This window comes from Phodopus roborovskii, unplaced genomic scaffold (genome assembly GCF_943737965.1).
Source record: "Phodopus roborovskii unplaced genomic scaffold, PHOROB, whole genome shotgun sequence".
Classification (NCBI taxonomy): Eukaryota; Metazoa; Chordata; class Mammalia; order Rodentia; family Cricetidae; genus Phodopus; species Phodopus roborovskii.
In genome coordinates this window covers 1123681-1145043 of record NW_026126443.1, presented here as the reverse complement: position 1 = coordinate 1145043, position 21363 = coordinate 1123681, and the positions used below count along the sequence as shown (strand labels likewise).

At 37.0% G+C, this 21363-nt stretch overlaps 2 protein-coding genes across 2 annotated transcripts in view; both read left to right on the top strand.

Moving 5' to 3' along the window:
- The window catches only part of LOC127224676 (bile acid-CoA:amino acid N-acyltransferase), a 1166658-nt gene that overhangs the window by 1080176 nt on the left and 65119 nt on the right, over positions 1–21363 (top strand). The window lies entirely within an intron of this gene.
- The window catches only part of Erp44 (endoplasmic reticulum protein 44), a 91611-nt gene that overhangs the window by 33001 nt on the left and 37247 nt on the right, over positions 1–21363 (top strand). The window contains exons 2-4 of the mRNA XM_051187778.1: positions 3404–3476; positions 5080–5119; positions 9595–9710. Coding sequence (XP_051043735.1) covers positions 3404–3476; positions 5080–5119; positions 9595–9710 — 229 coding nt within the window. The remainder of the gene's footprint in view (positions 1–3403; positions 3477–5079; positions 5120–9594; positions 9711–21363) is intronic.

Here is a 21363-nt window from a genome sequence, read left to right as displayed (position 1 = left end):
GATTTTTCTTGAGGAACCAGCTTTTTGTTTCATTGATTCTTTGTATTGTTTTCTTTGTTTCTGTTTTGCTGATTGATTATTTCCTGGCATCTACTCCTCCTGGGTGAGTCTGCTTCTTTTTGTTCGAGGTCTTTGAGGTATGTTGTTAAGTTGCTAGTGTGAGATTTCTCCGTTTTCTTTATGTAGGCACTTAGTGATATGAACTTTCCTCTTACCACTGCTTTCATAGTGTACTATCGGTTTGAGTATGTTGTGCTTTCATTTTCATTAAATTCTTTAATTTCTTTCTTTCTTTCTTTCTTTCTTTCTTTCTTGACCCAGGGGTGAGTCAATTGAGCATTGTTCAATTTCCATGAGTTTATAGTTTTTTTGCAGTTAGTGTTGTTGAATTCTAACTTTAAGCCATGGTTATTCAATAAGATACAGGGAGTTATTCCAATTTTTTTGGTATCTGTTGAGGTTTGCTTTGTTACTGAGTATGTGGCCAGTTTTAGAGAAGGTTCCATGGGGTGCTGAGAAGAAGGTATATTTTTTTGTTTGTGGGTGGAATGGTCTATTGATGTCTTTTAAGGCCATTTGAATCATGATGACATCTGTTAGTTCTCTTATTTCTCTGTTAAGTTTATGTTTGGCAGACCTGTCCATTGGTGAGAGTGGGGTCTTGAAGTCTCCTGCTATTTATTAACGTTTGGGATTTGATATGCTATTTAAGCTTTAGTAATGTTTCTTTTACATATGTAGGTGCTCATGTACTTGAGCATAGATATTCAGAATTGAGACTTCATCTTTTGAATTTTAGTTTGAAGTCTATTTTGTTAGACACCCACTTGTTTTTTGGGTCCATTTGATTGGAAAATCTTTTCCCAACCTTTTACTCTGAGGTAATGTCTCTCTTTGAGGTTGAGATATGTTTCTTGTATGCAACAGAAGGATGGATCCTGTTTCTTATCCACTCTGTTAGCCTGTGACTTTTTAGAGGTGAGTTGAGTCCATTATATTAAGAGATATTAATGACCAGTGATTAGTGTGTACAGCACAACTGTCCAGGACCTTCTGGCTTTCCAAATTTCCATTGAAAAGTCAGGTGCAATTCTGATATATCTGCCTTTATATGTTACTTGGCCTCCATATATATATATATATTACTTAGCCTTTTACTTTGCAGTTCTTAATATACTTTCTTTATTCTGTATGTTTAATGTTTTGATTATTATATGGTAAGGGAAATTTTTGTTGTTGTTGTTTGAGTTTATTTGTTCTGTAAACTTTTTGTACCTTCATAAGCATATCCTTCTTTAGGTTGGGAAAGTTTTCTTCTATTATTTTGTTGAATGTATTTTCTGTGCCTTTGAATTGGACGTCTTCTCCTTCTGTTCCTATTATTCTAAGGTTCGATCTTTTCATTGTTTCCCAGATTTCTTGGATTTTTTGTGTCAAGAATTTGTTGGATTTAACATTTTCTTTGACTAATGAATCTATTTCTTCTATCATATCTTCAATTCCTGATATTCTGTCTATCATCTCTTGTATTCTGTTGATTATACTTACATCAGTAGTTCCTGTTTATTTACCCAGATTTTCCATTTCCAGAATTCCCTTTGTTTGTGTTTCCTTTATTACCTCTATTTCAATTTTCAAGTCTTGAACTTCCTTCACCTGTTTGATTGTTTTTTTTCTTGATTTTCTTGGCTTTGTTTGAGATTTATTGATTTCTCTTAACTTTTTTGGTTTTTTTTATCCATTTCTTTTTTCCCCTATTTTATTAATTTATTTTTTACAGTCCAATCCCAGTTCCTTCTCTCTTCTCTTACTACCCTCTCCTCGCATCTGCTCCACCAAGAGGGTAAGGCCTCCCCTAGGAAGTCTACAAGTATGTTCCATCATCTTGTTGATCCTCCATTTCTTTAAAGGGATTTTTCTTTTCTAAGAGTCTCTATCTTCATAAAGTTAAATTTAAGGTCATTTTCTTCTTCTTCTGGGTTAGAATGTTCAGGTCTTACTGTTGTAGGACTACTACCTTCTGGTGCTGCCTTATGGATCTTTATGTTGTTGAATGTATTATTGCATTGGCGCCTACCCATCTCTTCTTCCAATTGGTGAAGTCTCTTGGTCCAATCCTTGCTGTACATGTCTGTGTCTCAGGGATCCTCTTAGCCCAATCATTGCAACTGCTGTCTGTGTGTCAGGGAGCTGCTTTTGGTCTGCTCTGTACAGGGGCCATCTGTGCTTAAGGGAGCCCCTGAGGTCTCCAGGATGGTTGGGTTTGGAGGCAGAGTAGAAGTTGTTTAATGGGGTGGTACTGGAGCAGCTTCTTACTGGAGGCTTGCCTGCTGACCTGCTAGTGTGACTGAAGTGGGTGAGGGAGGGACCAGGGTTTTGCCCTGGGCCTGTGGCCCAGAGAAAAGTTGTCCAACTGGAGGCTGGTCACTCACTTCTTGGTCCTCTCTGTGCAGTTGCAGTCTGTGTCTCAGGGAGCCACAGAGGTAACAGGTGGGAGTCAGTGGTAGATTCGGACTTTTTTGTTTATTTCTATAGGTTTCTTTCCTCTAACACAGAACTATAAATCTTGCTGTTCTAATATAATTGAGTTCCATAGTTATTTTAGATTGGTCATAAATATATGTGGAAAGACTCTTGGGAGTTGGGAGGAGGACATGAGGTATCAGCAAGATTGAGTAGGGGGAAGAATAGAGGAGAGCAAGAAAAGAGGTACCATAATAGAGGGATCCATTATAGGTTTAAAGAGAAACCTGGCACTAGGGAAATGTTCAAAGATCCAAAAGGATGCCCTCCCCCTAAGAATCTAAGCAATAGTGGAGAGGCTACCTTAAATACCCTTCCCCTATAATGAGATTGATGACTACTTCATACGCCATCTTAGAGCCTTCATCCAGTAGCTGATGGAAGCAGAAGCAGAGACCCACAGCTAAGCACTAAGCCAAACTCATGGAATCCAGTTGTAGAGAAGGAGGAGTGATGAGCAAAGGGGTCAAGACCAGACTGACTTGAGCAAGTGGGAGGGAGCTCATGGACCCCAGACTGACATCTGGGAAACCAGCATAGGACCAAACCAGGGTGTCAGTTTTCCCTGGTATCTCTCTTAGATGCATGATGGCTTGAGTCAGTGAACTGAGTTTCATAGCAATACTTTCAAAATGGCTAGATAAATTCATAATTTTCTTAGTTATTTACAAACTATTTGGAAGAATTCTTTGAACAATGTCTAGGCACAGGAAGCTAAATATCTCCTATTTCATTGTCCTAATGAAGGTAAGGATAACTAATAATGATTAAAATCAATTGGTAGATGATTTTCTAAAAAGAAGTAGAGTCAACTTTATTAATTTGTTTTACTGCTTTATTTTTTATGTAAATGTTAATTTTACATTTAAAAATTTTTCAGGTATCTTCAATTTTTACACCTCTAACAGCTGAAATAACAAGTCTTGATTCAGAGAATATAGATGAAATTTTAAGTAAGTATCTTGATTTTTTTTTAAATGTTTTCTTCGTTGCAAATAATTTGTAAATAAGATTTTAGTTACCTACAATAGTTAAGAAACTGGCATTCTGGCTCATTTCACTGAGCTTAAAAAGCACTTTAGGTTTTGGTTATTAGTAAAATTCCTTTAAATGTGTACCTTCTTTTCTGGGCTGTAAGACTTAACTTTTTTGTTTATTTGTTCTGGCATACCTACTGTTCCTAATAATGCATTAGGTACTCTTCTAGGGCCCTGTAGCTTCCACTATACTCTACTAAGTAAATATTAAGAGTTCACTTTAGTTAAATTACTTATTCTCCAGTCTCTTTTACAACATTGATCCAATTAATTGTATCTAATTCAGTAATTGTATTGAATGTGTTGTTTTCTGACAGTGTGACTATAGGTAGAATTAACTTGGGATATTATGATTTTCCAGATACTAAAGGAAAGGTCAATGCATGGTTGATATGGTGGGTGATTACAGTACAGGAGATCAAAAAATGTGTGCAATGTCTGTAAATTCTTTCTTCTTTAAAAACAAAACAAACAAAAAAAGCACCATATCTCAGGTTTGCATATGACCAAAAACTGAGAGTGTTTGTGGTAAATGAATTAAAAGGCATTGAGTACCACACATTGCTTTATGTTCATGGAGCTTTAAAATTTAAAAGAATCTATTCCTACCACATGAGCTCTCTAGAGCATTATCTATACAACAGGTATCATAAAGACACAGAGTACCTATTAATATCTGTGCCATTTGGCCAGCTCTCAAGTTCCTGGCGGAAGCCAATAGATTGCACCTAACTTGTATTTCTGTAAGTTGCTGGGTGATGATGGAGCTTTTGATCCAAAACCACTTTGTGAATCACAGCTTGAGTGAACAGGCAACTGGACCAAAATGTACAAGGTGAAAGAAGGAACTTAAAAGTGTATGCTATTCTCCTCCCTCTCTCCTTTCAAATTGTGGAACATCTTTGGGTATTAGTTTCACAAGTACTGGATGGAAGACTTTTAAGTTTCTCTGCAATGGGTTTAATCAAAAGAAGCAGTACTGTGTCTTTCTTGAGCCTTTGATTCCTAAGATGTGAATCTCAGTAGTGATATTTTTGTGTGACAGAGTATTAAGGGTAGGAACTGGGAAAAGTGGATATTATAATGTTATAAGTAGACTTCTGAGTGAGAAATATTAACTGTTCAGATCTCTTCAGCTAAAGATTATACTCGTAGAGCTGGTTCCAAGTTACTATGCGATGGAATATTTAAAATGGATTATTAAGCTCTGGACTATCTCACTTTATGAGAATGGATTGCGTAGAAGTTGACATGCCTAATCAGCATTTGATTTCTTTTTTGCCTTATAATCATTTGAGACACAGTAAAAGTATTTCTGTTTAAATAGGGGATAGAGAAAAAGTGTTAAATTATATATAAGCTAACCTTGCCCTTATGTATGGCCTTCTAGGTGAGAGGTTATTATTATTGTAGAACTTTATCTGGCCCTTTATAAATAGGAAAAAGATCATGGTGAAAATTGTATCTTTAAATATGTCATATAGACACAAATAACTTTGGTTTTGTTTTTCAATTTCAGATAATGCTGATGTTGCTTTAGTAAATTTTTATGCTGACTGGTAAGTAATCTTGGTTTTAGTTTGGGGTTTGGTCCCTCCCCCCTTTTCTTCTACTCTTTTTTCCTTTTCTATTTTCCCTGTCCATAAGAAGAGAACATGGAATGGAATTCAGGGTTTAGGTGTGGCAAGCTTATGAAAATAATATTGATATTTTCAGCTTAATATCTTTTCTCAAGAGGCCTATAGTTCTTGCTTTGGATCAGATCCTGGCTTCTTTGTTTATATGATACCGTGAGACCAGTCTCTTCACTTGAGGGTTGATTATCCCTTATCTGAAGTGTTTTGGCTCGGAAATTATTTTTTTTTTTTAAATATGTTCATAGACTTTTAGCAGTTGTGTACCTCTAAAGTTTGAACTATTCCCAAATCTGAAACTGTTTATTATTTGCATTTTCAGATTTCCAAATTAGAGATGTTCAACTTAGATACTGTTTTTTTGTTTTTAAATGTGTTTGTGCCCTACCAAACAGACTTAGTATTCCCAGAATCTAGAACATGATGTTTAAGTATGCTAAAGAATGTGTGATGGAGACAGGAGTGAAGGAGAATTAATTGAACAGTGATTTGAAACTCTGGCATTATTGTTTTTAACCATCCCTAAAAGGCGTATTGCCTGCCAGCTGCCACTACCCTGCTTTGGGCTAGCTATTTATTGTTTTGCAGTTTCCTTAGTTCCCTGCTACAGTCCTCTCCCTTGGTTTTCTGTGCCTCTAGTTTTACATATGTCCACAATATTATCTGCAGTATACGTCACAGTTTATATATTATATATTTATATATTTTTATATTATGTATTTCCACCATTGTCTCTGTAATATAAGGCTGATTTCTTCCCTACAGTACAACTTATTTGAGTTTATACTCTTATCTTAAACCTTCTGAATCTTTGGGTTAAAATTTAGGCTTCTTGCCTTGACCTAGAAGGCCACTCATGATTTGCTTGCTTACATTTCTCACTTCTTTGTGCCCCACAGTCTGATCATCACACCATCTTTCAAATTCTGTGAAAACTGACACCATTCTCCCGCCATCTTCCCAGCCTGGATGGCTCATTTCTTGTTCTCACATACTTCTTTATTTGTTAATCATCTTTTAAATATTAGATGGAAGTGCCACTTTCTTCTGGTCATCTTCATGTATCAGTGTTCCTACCCTTCTGCCAAGTCACATTAGGAAGCATTTTACAGTGTCTAGTTTGCAATAATTCAGAATATGGCATTTTAATTTTACTATTGTGTTAAAAAATAAATGCACTCAATAGAAACTGGTCTTTAAATTATGACCTCTGTCTGGGCTAGCATATAGTCCCTCTATGGTGGACTAGCAAGGGTAGCTCCCAGCCAGACCAGTGAGCGTGAGGGTGAAAAACTGATACTCTGCCCTGTGCTGTTTCTGAGCTGTGCTGTTTAAAGGATAGGCGCAGTGAATGCATTTTTGTATTAAGATATTTTCAGTTCACATTAAATTCCTTGGATTTAGCTCTTTTGTAAGTCAAGGAGCATCTGCATTTCTCACAGCTCCAGTCTTAACCAGCTATAGCCCTACACATGTTACAATCTTGGTGATTCCCAAATACCATCTTTGCTTTGTGGAGATAATTACCATAACTGTAATTTAAAATTTCATCTTCAAGCACTTTTCAAAACACAGACTCATAAGTACATAACAATGTCTCTTGAATGAGTATGTGGATGCATAATACAGGTATTTTTAAGACTTTAATAAAAAGTTCATGATTCACAGGAAAATACCGGGTAGTATGCAAATGTATAATGTTGGTAGCATTTTTCAAGGCAAGTTAGGATTAATGTTAGTCATAAAGTTGGTTAGAGATTATCTAGTCCAGTTTACTTTACAGGTAAGGAAACTTTGATCCAAATGAGCAAAGTACTTTTCCCTGTGACCAGTCAGATTGTAGCAGAGGGCAAAATGAATGTAGTGTTCTTAACTGAAGAATTCTGGTTGTTATGAGAAAGCTGAATAATATATGCAAAATCTGAGTTGGAAAAAGGACTAGTGGCAGCTATTTGAGAAAGCATATTACCTAAAGAATATCTTTTACTATTAATTGTGAATTGGTGCTCTTTTTTTTTTTTTTTTTCAACTAAGAAAATGGGTAATTTGCTGATAGGCTTTCTGTGTTTATTTTCAAAGGCTACACACTCTGTTCTCTCTGGAAGTTGGTTCTCTTATGTAGCCACCTAGAAGTATTGTAATACCTCATATGAACCAGAATAGGTGCTTAGAAATGCTGTGAGTGTGGCAAACTCTCTCTATATTGTTTTAAGGCTCAGATTTGCCCTGTAGGTAGGTATTGTAATTTCCATATTAGATTGAGGAAGTTAAGGTTTAAAAAGGCCATCTGGCCAGTAAGTGGTGGATCTGGGATTTTAAACTCAGATATGTCTAAATCTAAAGCTTATTTCTCTCCTGCTAGGTCATAATAGTAAATGTTTCCAAAGTGTCTCTGCAAGACTATTACCTCTGTGGTTGATTGTTTAAGGGTTATTTAAGCCCTCGATTGAAAATTGGGTCCAGAAGACCATGAAAGTCTTTTAGTGGTTGCATTGCCTTTGTGGTGTTACCTGTGTAAATGTAGCGTTTATGTGAATACAAATTTCACCTTCCCCTTAAACTTTTAGTATTCAAATAGATATACTGCTTGAATCTGCTTGAAAACTTAACTGGACAGCCCAGAAGGAGTTCTTGGTATAAGACTTCCTTTGCTCTGGAGCCAGAAGCCTTCCATCCTTTCTCAACTGAGCCCCAGCTAAAGATCTCAGAACCACAAACCAGACCCTGTCTCTGCCTTCCAAAGCCCTCTGCTAGTCTGTTTTCAGAAATTTTTAAGTATTTGCAGACCTTGGATTTTGGCTGCTCTAGTTCTCAAATTTATCAGCTTGCTCTATTGAATGCTTATTAGAATACGTAGTTAAATAAGACACAGTCCATGATGTCCACAGACCCTTCCTACATATCCTAGATGGGAGACTTAAGATTCTAAAGATGAAAGAACCACTTGAAAGCAGGAATCTGAAGATACAGATTGTGTCTCCTTGATATATTCTAGGACATCTCCTTAGGAAGTCAGGTGAGTAGGCTAGAGAGAGAAACAAGAAGAAATAGGGAGGAGGTGTAGTGCTGCATCCTTTTTACATACCCTTCATTGGATTATTGCTAATACATGTGAAACATATGGATTAGAATTCATGGGTTTCTTCAATAAAATGTCTTGGTGCATAAGGGCTCTAAAAACAATAGTAGGAATTATAGTGTTTTACCATGTCCTCCTCAATACCTTTTCCCACAAAATGTCCATTTGCCCCAGCTTGTTGTATGTGTTACACTATTTCTTCCCCACTCGCCTTTAATTCACCCACAATATGTATTTCTGAAGTTGATGGTCAAAGGAGGGGCAGCTAGAATTAGAAATAACAGTTTCTTGGAATATTGTGGATATTGAGCCCCACTTTTAAATACATGAGAAGGGGGAACATGGTCATGGAGTCTTTAGAAATTAGAACTTTTGCTGCTGGACATAGTACTGTAACGAGTACGGTTTTTCCGCCTGCTGCCCGGTCTTGTCCTGCTACCAAGCCCCAAATAATACACAGAGACTCTATATTTGGTACAATACTGTTGGCCCGGTTACTTGTTTCTTATCGGCTAGCTCTGCCTTAATTATTAACCCATTTCTGCTGATCTATGTATTTCTCTTACCGGGGAGCCGGCGGCATACTGCTTTCTTCAGGCTCTCCATCTTGACTCTCCTTACTACTTCCTATTTCCTCCTTGTCTCCTAGTCCCTCCTATCTTCCTTTCCTATTGGCCAACAGTGCTTTATTATTAACCAGTATGAGAAACATATACAGAATGACATCTCCCATCAAGTACGCTTATATGTTTTCAGAGATAAAGGCCTGTTTTAATGTGCAGGTATATTTTGAAAGAAAAATACTCATTTCATGCCATATATTCCTTTAGTAGAACTGTTTTATTTAATATGTTAACTTGTGTCTGAGATTGATGGAGTACCTAGGTGGATTTATCTAGCCTTGCAATAAACTAAGAGTTTTACAATACTATGGAAATATGTTCATTGTTCAGAGAAAGCTGATTTCTTCTGTGAACACTCAGATCTTTGCCATTATAGCCCAAGCTGTGTAGGTTAGAGGGTGTGCTGCAGGCTGTGTCAGGGCTTCCATGAGGGATCCGTAGCTGCGTGCACCATAACATTGACAGTTGTTCATGAGGCAGAACAGCAAATCAACTTGATAGATTACACAATAGTGCACTGGACAGTACAGTCTTTGAATTCAAGTTGATTTCCTCTCATTCATTGACAGACATCAAAAGCATGGTTAAATTGAAAATGTGATTGTCCCACAAGTTGTTTATTTACATATGCTAAACATCAATGAGTGATAACTGCCTTTTGCATTTCCCTGCTAATTGGTGTGCTTGTCTGTGTGTAGGTGTCGTTTCAGCCAGATGTTGCATCCAATTTTTGAGGAAGCATCTGATGTCATTAAGGAAGAATATCCAGATAAAAATCAAGTAGTGTTTGCCAGAGTTGATTGTGATCAGCACTGTAAGTAACTAAGTAGGAAGTCTGGAAAAAACCGTCATATTCCCTCCTCTGCACACACATACACCCCTACACACACTTTAAGTGAAGATAAAATCTAAAAGGGTCTGGAACCTAGAATAAATTTCTAATATTTCATCTTTTTTGTCTTTTAAACAGAACTCCACTTCCTATGTAAAATATATTTATGTTTCTGCTTTTTTTATTACAATGTAGCAGGCCAAGTATATAGGTAACAGCTAACTACATTTTCTACCAAAGCAAATACTAAAATCAATAAATATAATTGAACTATAGTTTTGGAACACGAATAGGGATTTTTATTACTCTTAGAAGCATGTAAAAATATTATAGTAGTCAATTTAAATAAGACTAAAATTATGCAAAAATATGATACTTATTTCAAATAATATATTATCAGATTTTTGTGTTTCTGTTTATTTTAATGATTCTGCTAACACTGACTTTATGTTTAAAGTGTAATTAGCTGCAGTTACTATGGTAACTATTGATCTATTATAAAAACTTTGGGTAGTATCTAAAAATCTATTTCTTGCTTTTTGTTTGTCTCTGTTGTAATGCACTGTGTAAAATCTTGGTGGTTTTTGATATAAATAGCAGTGTTTTCCAAGTTAAACAAGTGAACTAGCAGGCAGTGCTTCCTTCCACCTGTGCTGCTCCCTGTGCTTCCCTTCGCAGAGGAGCAGCAAATGAATTGATCTTGGTAGGTCTTGTGTTGGGGTCTTAGCTGTTTCATCAGCTGCACTGGAGTTCTTTGAGGAGCACTTCTTCCTTTCTTTTTCTTGATGCTCCCAGTTGTAGAGACATAACAACTTACTAGTCTATATGTCAAGCGTTTGACAGTTTCTAAAAGACAACTCATTAAAAGCTTGTTTGCAATGAGTTCTTGGTAAGTTACTGTATACAAAGCTTTGTCCCGTTCTGCAAATTTCCTGTTCTTTTTATTTGACCTACTGAATGAATGCACTTATTTTGCTTCCAAACACCTGTCCTGTCTCTCTCTCTTTCTTTTTCTCTCTCTCTCTCTCCCTCCCTCCCTCCCTCTCTCCCTCCCTCTCTCTCTCCCTCTCTCTCTCCCTCTCTCTCTCTCTCTCTGTGTGTGTGTGTGTGTATGTGTGTATCTCCTCTCCCTCCCTTCTCCCTCTCTCTTTCCTATCTCTTTCTCCATCTGTCTCACTTTTTCCAAGAAAAGTAACAGAATAAAGTGACTCAACCAGTGATGCGCAGCTTAGTGTTCATTAAGCTGGAATTAGAGCCCTGATCTGACCAATGCCCACACAGAGCAGTTTTGTTCTTTCCTGTTTCATTCAGAGAGCATTTTGAAGGTTTACTAGCACTGCTCAATGCCAGGCAGAAAAGCATTTTCTAACAGCATATCAGTTCAAACTATTATAAGCCATACCCCATATTCGTGTTTGTTAAGACTCACAGCTGAATTGAATAAAGAGGGCAATAAAAATTGTAGGTACAAGCATAGATGATGTCTGCACATGGCTTTCTGGAGTGCTTCCCTCCTGCCCTTTCACTGATAGAGAGCTTGGTTTGGGCTCAGTGTTCAGACCTTTCAATTCTTTTTTTATTTAATTATGTTACAATGCAAATATGAGTTCCTGAGTCCCCACTGACACTGAATTTGAACCACTGTGCTTTCATACTTGCAGTCATGGAGAAGAGAATTAATTATTTCTATCATTGATCCAACTATTGGCATCATTTATGCTATCTTTCAAACAGATTAATTTATACAGTAAATAAATCTCATTATAAGTTTCCTTTTATTGAGGGAGACAGCTATAGTTCAGATGTTGTTTTTAACCCATTGTTGTTTACTAGTGAAAGTTAATCTGCAGTGTTAGGTGCTCCATAAATTGTTTTCTTACGTGGGTAACTTTTACTTTTAAATAAATGATGGTGTGAAATTTACTGCTGATTTATTCTCACTTTGTGGTTTATTCACCTTTTTTTGGTGTTTCCCTTAATTTTAAGATGTTCTGTACTCTTCCTGAGAAGAAGTTCTGAGCTAGAAGAGCATTAGGAATTCTGTTGTGTGAGAAGTGCCTCATAGTCAAATTATTCTCTGCTAGGCTTGCTTTCTATAGCCAGGTATTATTAAGATATACTTGGCATGTGGACCCCAGGTTTAATGAGGCAGTTGTATAAGCTTTGATATGTGCTTACACCATGGTTTCATTTCCACAGCTGAGAGTTTTGTCATCCCTTCATATTTGCATTGTGCCTTTCATGTACTTTCTACTCCAGCTGCTCATACCTTCAGCAGATCCCCCACACACACCTTTTTTTCTTTTTGGCCATTTTATGTAAGTACGTAGAGTCATAATATGAATGATTCTCTTGTTATTTTTAGCCTGGTTATTTTGATTACTCCATGTTATGTGGTTATTAATAATTTTAAGGCTTTTTGTTTTTTGAGACAGGGCCTCCCTGTGTACCCCAGGCTGGTCTTGAAGTGCTGGGATTAAAGGCATGCACCATTATGCTTGGTCCATTTGTTTTTAGTATTTAGTGACATTCTATTGTAGGGTGATGAACTGAGCTCGTGAATGCTTCAGTGTGCTCATATGATAGTTGTGTATCTTTGATAAAGTATTCAAATTGTACACATTTTTCTTGGATTGTTTTTTACTGTGTTTAAGAGTTTAGATGAGTCTTAGTCCTTTTTCAAATATACTATTTACAAATATTTTCTCCCATTCTGCTAAGTGCCTTTTAAAAAAACTGGATGAAATATCTATAGCATACAAGTGCCACTTGGGCTGTACTTTTGTGTAGTGCCAGTGGTGTCACATATGTTTGCATTGTTTTTCCTTCTGCATTCAGTTTAACTTGTGAGACTGAAATGCTCTAGCTGTGAAACAGCAGCATGTCATTTTTCCTAATCTCAGTCCTTGTGAACCGCCATTCTAATTTCTCTTTCTAGAATTTAACCATTCTAGATACCCCGTTTAAGTGGAATCATACAATATTTTTGTGATTGGCTTATTTTACTTAGCGTAATATCCTTAAGACTGGTTCCCAGTCTTGAAAAACAAACAAACAAACAAAAGACTGATTCCCTGTCACGGTATTATGATATAATTTCCTTTTTAAAGTGAGATATCCCAGTGTTTATTATAATAAGTATATAACATATATAATAATAATAATAACTTACATGAATCTAGTTTTGTAAGATATCTTATTGTATTAAACTTTAAAGGAAATACTTTCTTTTTGATGGACAAATTGCCAGAATCACTGCTTAGCATGTAATCGTTATTAAGGGAAAGAAGGACTTGAACTATAATTGATCAGATAGCCAAGACAACTGCTGAGTGACTAATGAGCAGGCAGTGTAGGCAGTGTGAATATGCTGGCTAATGGGAGGAAGTAAGACATGAGATTTCATCATGCCACTCAGAACAGTGTCCAGTTTAGTAATTCAGTTTATTTCTGGAATGTTTTATATAGTACTTTTGGCTGCAGTTGACTATGAATGCGAAACTATTACATACCCCATTTTGTTTATCTGTCATTTAGTACTGCGTAAGTGTTTCAGTTCCTCCATATCTTTGATAATTGTATACATTATGTACCAAGTTTTATGTGTACTAAATTTTTGAAAAGAGCAATCATTTCATGGGTATGAGGTGATATTGTTGGTTTGCATTCTCTAAAATTTAGTGATATTGAGTATCTTTAAATATGCTTGTTAGTTATTGGAAAAAATTTTTTAAAATCAGTTTTTGTCTTTGTATTATTGAATGGTCAGAGCTCTTTATATATTCTGAATATTGGTCCTTTATCACAGTATGACTTTCAAATATTTCTGTCATTTTGCAGGTTGTCTTTTTACTTGTTGGTTGTGTTCATAGGTTTTTTTGTTTTTCAATCCTGTACAACAATTTATCTGTTTTATATTTGTTGCCAGGTTTTAAGTGTCATAGCTAAGAAATCATAACAAACCCAATGTTAGTAAGCTCTCCTATATTTTAATAGCTTTCCATTCTTAGGCCTTACATGGTCTTTTTTTTTTTTTTTTTTTACTTAATTTTTTTGTATAGAGTAAGGTAAGAGTCTAACTTTATTTTTTGCATATAAGATACCCAGGCTGTTTGGAACCAGTTGTTGAAGACACTGAGACACTGTCCCCCCACTTAGATGGTGTTGACATCCTTATAAAACAACAGGTGATGGTGTACGTTAAATTTATCTTCTCTATTGTGTACCATGGTAGCTCTGTGATAACATTTGAAATATGGAAATGGGAGACTTCAACTTTGTTCAGGATTGCCTTTTATTGTTGTTTTCAGCTTTGTATTACATTTACTTGTTGTTGTTGTTGTTGTATATGCCACAGCATGCATGTTAAGGTCAGAGGACAACTTGAAACAGTCAGGTCTCTTCTACTATGTGAGACCTGGGGATCAAATTAAAGTTGTCATGCTTATTACCTTTATTTTGCTGGCCATCTGCCTTTTACACATTTTTAAAAGTAAAATATTATTACTTCAATTCTCCCTTCCCTTTCCACCCTCTAGTCTCTCTCATGGCCACCACCCCTTTTTCATGGCCTTTTGCTTATATAAACTGCTGAATCCATTTAGTATTCTTTGTATATGATTTCAGGGTTAATCACTTGGTGTTGGATAACCAAATTAGGTGACTCATCCCTGAGGAAGACTAATTTTCCATCTCTCAACTGTTGTTTATTGCCTATAGTTTTTTGTATATGGAGGTGGGATCCCATACTTTCCATGTAGCATGCCTATTGGTGTTGTCATTGTTTAGGTTGTGTTTCAGCAGCTATATTCCTGAGGTATCAGTTGTGGCTTGCTCTTGTTGTTCCCAAGAGATGTGCTTTCAAAGCAGATTTCTGGTCCTTTGGCTCTTACACCTTTCTGCCCTTCTTCCACAGTGTTCCCTGAGCTTTGGGTTCAAGAGTTGTGTTGTAACTGTATCCATTTTGTTTTGCTTTTGCTTATTTGCTTGTTTGAGAGAGGGTCTGACTAAGTAGCCCAGGCCACCTTGGAGCTTAATGTATAGCCAAGGCTAACCTGGAACTTGTAATCATCCTGCTTAAATCTCTGAAGTGCTGGGATTGCGGACCTATGGTACCACACCTGGCTTACATGCCTTAAATATCTTTCTTAGATTTATTTTATGTGTATGAATGTTTAGCCAGCCTGCCCCATCTCTGTCTCTGTCTCTGTCTCTGTCTCTCTCTCTCTCTGTGTGTGTGTGTGTGTGTGTGTGTGTGTGTGTACAGCATGCCTGTGCATAGTTCCTGCAGAGTTCAGAAAAGGGAGTCAGATCTTCTGGAGCTGTAGTTAGGGCTGTCTGTAGGCCACCATGCAGGTACTGGGAACTGAACTCAGGTCCTCTGCAAAAGGAGTAAGTACTCTTAACCACTGAGAGTCATCCTTCTTGTCCCATGTTCTTAATTTTAATAAAGTCCTACTTTCTAATTTTTAATGCATCATACTTTGGATTTTGTATTTAAGAAGTCTGTTCCTTTCCAGATATTACAAAATTTTGCTGCCTTGTTTTCTTTAATAATGTTCATGTTATGAAGGTTTCTGTTTGTGCCCATGTTTACATGTGGAGTAATATATGAGTTAAAGTGGGTAGATAATTTTTGTATGTAGTTGTCAAACATCTGTCATTACTTGTTGGTGAAAAAACTCTGTTCTTTTTTCACTATCTGTCCTCACATCTTCGTTGAAACGAACTGGCCCTGTACTTATTTCTCCTCTTTTTTGTCCATATTAGTGTCTGCTCATTGCATATTTTGTGGATTGTTGTAGCTTATGGGGCATCTTGAAAACAAGTAGTGTAAATCTTCCAACTTTGTATTATTCCCCCCTTCCCCCTCCAGTGGCTTTGGCTGGTTTAGTGGTGTATTTCTATATGATTCCTAGCCAGGATTCTATTAGAATTAGCTTCATTGGGACCGCCAGTTTGGGGAGAACTATTATTTTAGTAATTTTATGTCTTTTGATCCATAAACATTCTTAATCTTACCATGTATTTAGATGTTTCCAGTTTCAGCAATGTTTTTTTTTTTGTTTTTCAGTCTGCATATGTTCTTTATCTGATATTATTATAAACTATTAATATATTTTATTTTTAAATTGATTGCATCAGTGCATGTGTGTGCGTGCATGCACGCGTGTGTGTATCTTTCTTTACTCATTTCACTCTACCACCACCACCATCTCATGTTACTACACTGTCAGAACTGGGAGCCAGGACTGGGGCCCTCCCAGTGCTCTCTGGTCATATTTTACCAGCTCTTTCACAGATGTCTTTTCTTCTCATCCAGGCTGTTTATTAACTTGTCAGCTCTTAGGTCTTTCTGGCCATTTATTTTTAAATCTTTATTTTCAGAACCTAGGCAATTTTCAATTTGGGTTTGTCCAGGTCTCCTAAACCCCAGACTTTGTATTCTTAACTATGTCTTACCTTTTGAAATTCTTCTAAGTGGTGCTGGCTTTTAAGTTTTAATTTGTGTTTGTGATTATTGTAATTGTAGAAATTGAAATTAGCATTTATATATTGCTCTGTGTGTTGGATTTTAATTGTAGCAGTTTTACATAAAGTATGTATGGTTTTCTAGTGAAAATGATTGTACTCTACACAAATAAAGTCAGTTTTCCTCCCTGTGGTCACTATTTCTTGACCATATTCTGTCCAGAGAAGTTCTTGTTCTTTTTGCTTTGGGATTCTTTTTGTTGGGATCAGAGGATCTGTTTCCTGTCTAGGATACAAGGTGGCTTAAGAATCAAGATATCACCTTGACTTCACATGTCTCATTCTATTAGTTACCTGTTGGCTATTATGGCAGTCTGCTCTGGCCTGTCTGCTGGCACTTCAGCCTGTCTACTTTGTTCTGATTCAACTGTTTCGCTCAGACCTGGATCCAGAGTCACAGTGGTATGTATTGGAGAAGTTCCTGTGAGAAGTTTCTAGTTAAATTAACTGGTGAGCATATTCATGGAATGCTAATGTGGATTTTAGTTGTTCTTACCTATATTATCTCAGCTATGGTCACCACAGTCTGTTGAGTTAGCTAGTAGTATTTTCAACAAAAACTTGCATGCCTATTCTCTTTGATGACATTGATTGGTCCTAGAGATACAGCAATAGACTGTACATAGAGCTGAACACACAATCCTTTGCTGTGATAACGTCTCTGGAGATGGGGTATTAAATATTGTGATATATTATATTACTAAGTGTAGCTTACCCTGATGGGATTAGGGATGCCTTCTCTGAAGATATGATACAAAACCAGAAGGAAGAGTAGTGCTTTTGTTGTAAGTTCAAACTGTAATGTGATAGGTATGTGTGGGAAAGATCTCACTGTGTTGTGACAGCTATGCATGAAGGTCAGATCTCTGAGCAGAATCTTTTTTTTTTCTTTTTTTAAATTAATTTTTATTTAAATTAAAAACAGTCTTATTTTACATACCAATACCAGTTCCCTCTCCCTCCCACCCTTCCATTATACCTACCAACATCCCATCCCACCCCCCATCCACTCCTCAGGGAGGGTGAGGCCTCCCATGGGAGATCATCAAAGTCTGTTCCATCATATGGAGCAGGATCTAGGCCCTCCCCTATGTATATAGGCTAAGAGAGTATCACTCCATAGGAAATAGGCTCCCAAAACCCATTCATGCACTAGGGATAAATACTGGTTCCACTGCCAGAGGCGCCATAGACTGCCCAGCTCCCTCAACTGACACACATGTTCAGGGGGCCTGGTTCTGTCCTATGCTGGTTTCCCAGCTGTCAGTCTAGGGTCCATGAGCTCCCACTTGCTCAAGTCATCTGTTTCTGTGGGTTTCCCCAGAATGAACTTAACCACATTGTTCATCACTCTTCCCTCTCTACAACTGGATTCCAGGACCTTGCATAGTCCCATTTAGAGAAATTTTTGTAAATGCTATCTTATAGTTTTTTTCATTGGTCCACTTTAAGAGTTGATGATGAGGTGAGAATTACAGAACAATAGAAAAATGTAATGGCACTTAAAAAAATAAAGCTTCAAATAAGTGCTTTAAAGACATCCCTTTGGAAAACGCTGTGTCCCTTTAGAAGACACTGCACCTCCTTGTCCCTTAAAGCAGGTTGGGAAGTCTCTCAGTGCTGTTTTGTTGGTTTTCTGTATTTCTTTCCTTCTGTCTCCTCTCCCACCTGCTGGTATCTCAGGCAACTCTGCTCTGCCTTTACCTCACTTCTGTGTCTGCACTTCATAGGAAGGGTGTCGTGTGAAAGGATCACTCCCGTGTGGAGAACTTGGGAGTAGGAAAGAAGCCAGTTCCACCCAGTTAGTACTTCTGTTTCAAGGTATGAAGTACACTTAGCTTTGTCCATCGCCCCTCTGTTCTCCCAGTCATATAGCTGAGAAGTATAGTGGATGAGGCTGGATTCTCATCAGGGAGCTCACCAACTGTTTAAATGTCTTTGAAATCCCAATGTAAAGTTTGTACTTCACCTCTAGCTCCTAAAATTCTCCATTTGCTATACTCATTGTAGGGAATGGATGGACTATTAGGAGAAGAGGGGAAGAAAGGGGGAAATGAAGTCATGGATACTAAAGAGGAGCCAGAAATTGAGCTCATTCCCAGCTTTTTCTGTCCCCAAGTGACCGAAGAGCAGGATGTAAGTCAATCAGTTACTTCTCAGTCTGGAGGACTTGGGAAAACTATGTCTTTTATCAGGACATATGCTATTGTTTACACCTTAGACAGGGTGGCAGGAATCTTAGCTTCTTATACTGCACTGAGGGATTCCAGACTGGAAGATGTGTTTGGTGTATATGCTGTATGTTAGGGGTGTTAAGGCTCTTCTAAGAGTTTGGCCCATGGAAATGGAAGTAGTTACATAAGTAATGGTGATAACAATGACAATAAAATATAAGGCCAGCTGTGGTGGCATTTACATTGAGCCTCAGCATTTGGGAGGCAAAGGCAGGTGAATCTCTGTGGGTTCAAGGCCAGTTTGGTCTATGTCAGGAATTCCAGGTCAGCTGAAGATACATAGTGAGACATTGTCTCAATCAATCAATAAATGAAATACATGTGATCCCTGTAAGAATATGGACCTTATTTCTGTAGTGTGCTCTTTCCCAGCACTGAGACATAGCAGTAATTCACTTGTAAGTTATTAGATAGGTGTTAAATGATTGAATGCCTATTATGCTGGCATCTTAACTGGTATACTGTTTAGTACTTTAAATAGATTATTTCAGTTCTCCCAACAGTATGTGGAATCATTTTCTTCTGTATTTCTCCAAATCTAACTTACCATTGATTATAAAGAACATTTTTATCTCCATATGTAGAAATTGGTGTGTGTCTTCCAGGAAGGAAAATTCATCCACAATCTCTTGTGCCTCATTTGTCAACTGAGTTGGCTTTTACACATTTCCATGCAGTTACTGACTCCACACATTGAGAGTATTGCTAGTGCTGTTGATTAGGGAATTTTTACCCAGCTCTTTCTACAAGTTTCTGCAAGTGCTGAACTTTCCTATTTGACTAATCTGAGAATTTACTTTGTTCTCAATTGAAATATGTTACTGCTAGTTAAATAAGTTTTGTTCAAAGTCAAGAAGATAGAAACTAAAATATCAATAGTAGTTTTTCACAGAGGCTATTAATGGCTAATAGTGGTGGCTGGATTGTAAGTGATTCTGTTTTCTTTATTTTCCAAAAATTTTTGCCATTTATGCACATGCCTTTGACCTCAATGTGGAGTATGATCATGTCACCTAGAGCCTCTTTGTTTGGGAGTGCAGAAACATTCTGATGGAATTGCTGCCTTGAATCTGGAAGGTCCTGTCTGCCCCTGGTGGGACCAGGTTCTCTGCTGACCTCCAGTGGCTAGAGTCTATATGGCATTAAGAATAGCAGCTCGTATGTTGGCCAGTACAGACTCATCCAACCTCCCATTACATTTCCTGGAAAGTTCTTTGTCCTTGAATCTACCATATACCCATGTTACTCTTATCTATCTTCCAATGCTACTTGTACTGTCCTTTGTAAGGAGTAGGTTTTCCTCCTGCCGCTGGTCTTGTCCCGCCGCCGCGCCAGCCCCAATTAACACACCGAGACTCTGTATTTGATATAATTCTATTGGCCAGGTACTAGTTTCTTATCGGCTAGCTCTGTCTTAAGTATTAACCCATTTCTATTAATCTAAGTATTTCCACGTGGTTTCATCTTACCGGGGAATGGGGCTGGTGTCTGGTCTCTCCAGTCTCTCCATGCTGACTCCTCCCTACTACTTCCTCGAATCCTCCTTGTCTCCTAGTCCTGCCTATCTTGCTTTCCTATTGGCCAACAGTGCTTTATTCATTAACCAGTATGAGAAATATATTTACAGAATGACATCTCCCATCACCTCCTCTTTTCTGTCTAAATAAAAAAGGTTTTAACCTTAACATAGCAAAATATATCACATAACAGTTATCAAATAAGAATTACAGTTAACAATATTTAGTCCATTAACATTTAGTAAGATTTAAGAAAATATTTTATCACCTATTATATCTTTGTGAGTCTAAAGTCCTATATGTAACTTATCTTTAATTCTAACTAAGGAAAACTATAACCATAACTATCTGTCTTTAATTTTTTTTCAAAGACCACAGAAGGATAATATATAAACTCTAGAAATGAAATGACAGAGACAACTCATTGCCTGGTCAGTCATCGAAGTTTTTCTGTAATCTTTTATCTTTAGCCCATAGGCCATAGTGTGTTTGGCAGATTCTTCAGCAAAGTAGGAAACTTTAAACTGTCTTTTTGTATTGGCAGTTTGTCAGTCTCTGTGTCCTGCAGACTGTCTGGCAGACTCTTCCATGAAGCAGGAACCCTGCAACATTGTTTATCTTGTATCAGCAGTCATATTTCTGTGGGTCCTGCATGTTCAGTTTATACAGCATAAAGTCAAACAGTCCGGACAAGAGCAGTATTTTGTCCAAATGGCTAGTCTTACATATTGAAAGTAAACTCCATAATGAGTTTCTTCAGTGTTCATCTTCTTTCTGATTGACACAGGTGGTATTTCCAGGAGCATTGTCAAGAAAAACCCTAAGCCATTTTAAATGCCATATTCTGTAGGTCTTTGAAAGGTTTGAAGAATGTCTATTTATCTTAAATACATCTCTGTATATCTAGAAAATTTAAGTTCTCTAACTATAAGTATTGACTATTATAGGTAAAACCTAACTTAAGTTTTGACTATTATAGGTAACTATCTATAATCTGTACTAAATTATACATTACATTTCTAAATGAGCTATATAAACACAATACGTAAATAAGAGGATAAATATACATATCACAAAATTGACATTAAATTGTATCAATAAATGAAAATCCATTCCAAAACAAAGTATTCATATCTATACCATATATAGATATATATTTTGCTATGTTAAGGTTAAAACCCTTCTTTTTTATTTAGACAGAAAAGAGGAGATGATGAGAGATGTCATTCTGTAAATATGTTTCTCATACTGGTTAATGAATAAAGCACTGTTGGCCAATAGGAAAGCAAGATAGGCAGGACTAGGAGACAATGAGAATTCAAGGAAGTAGTAAGGAGGAGTCAGCATGGAGAG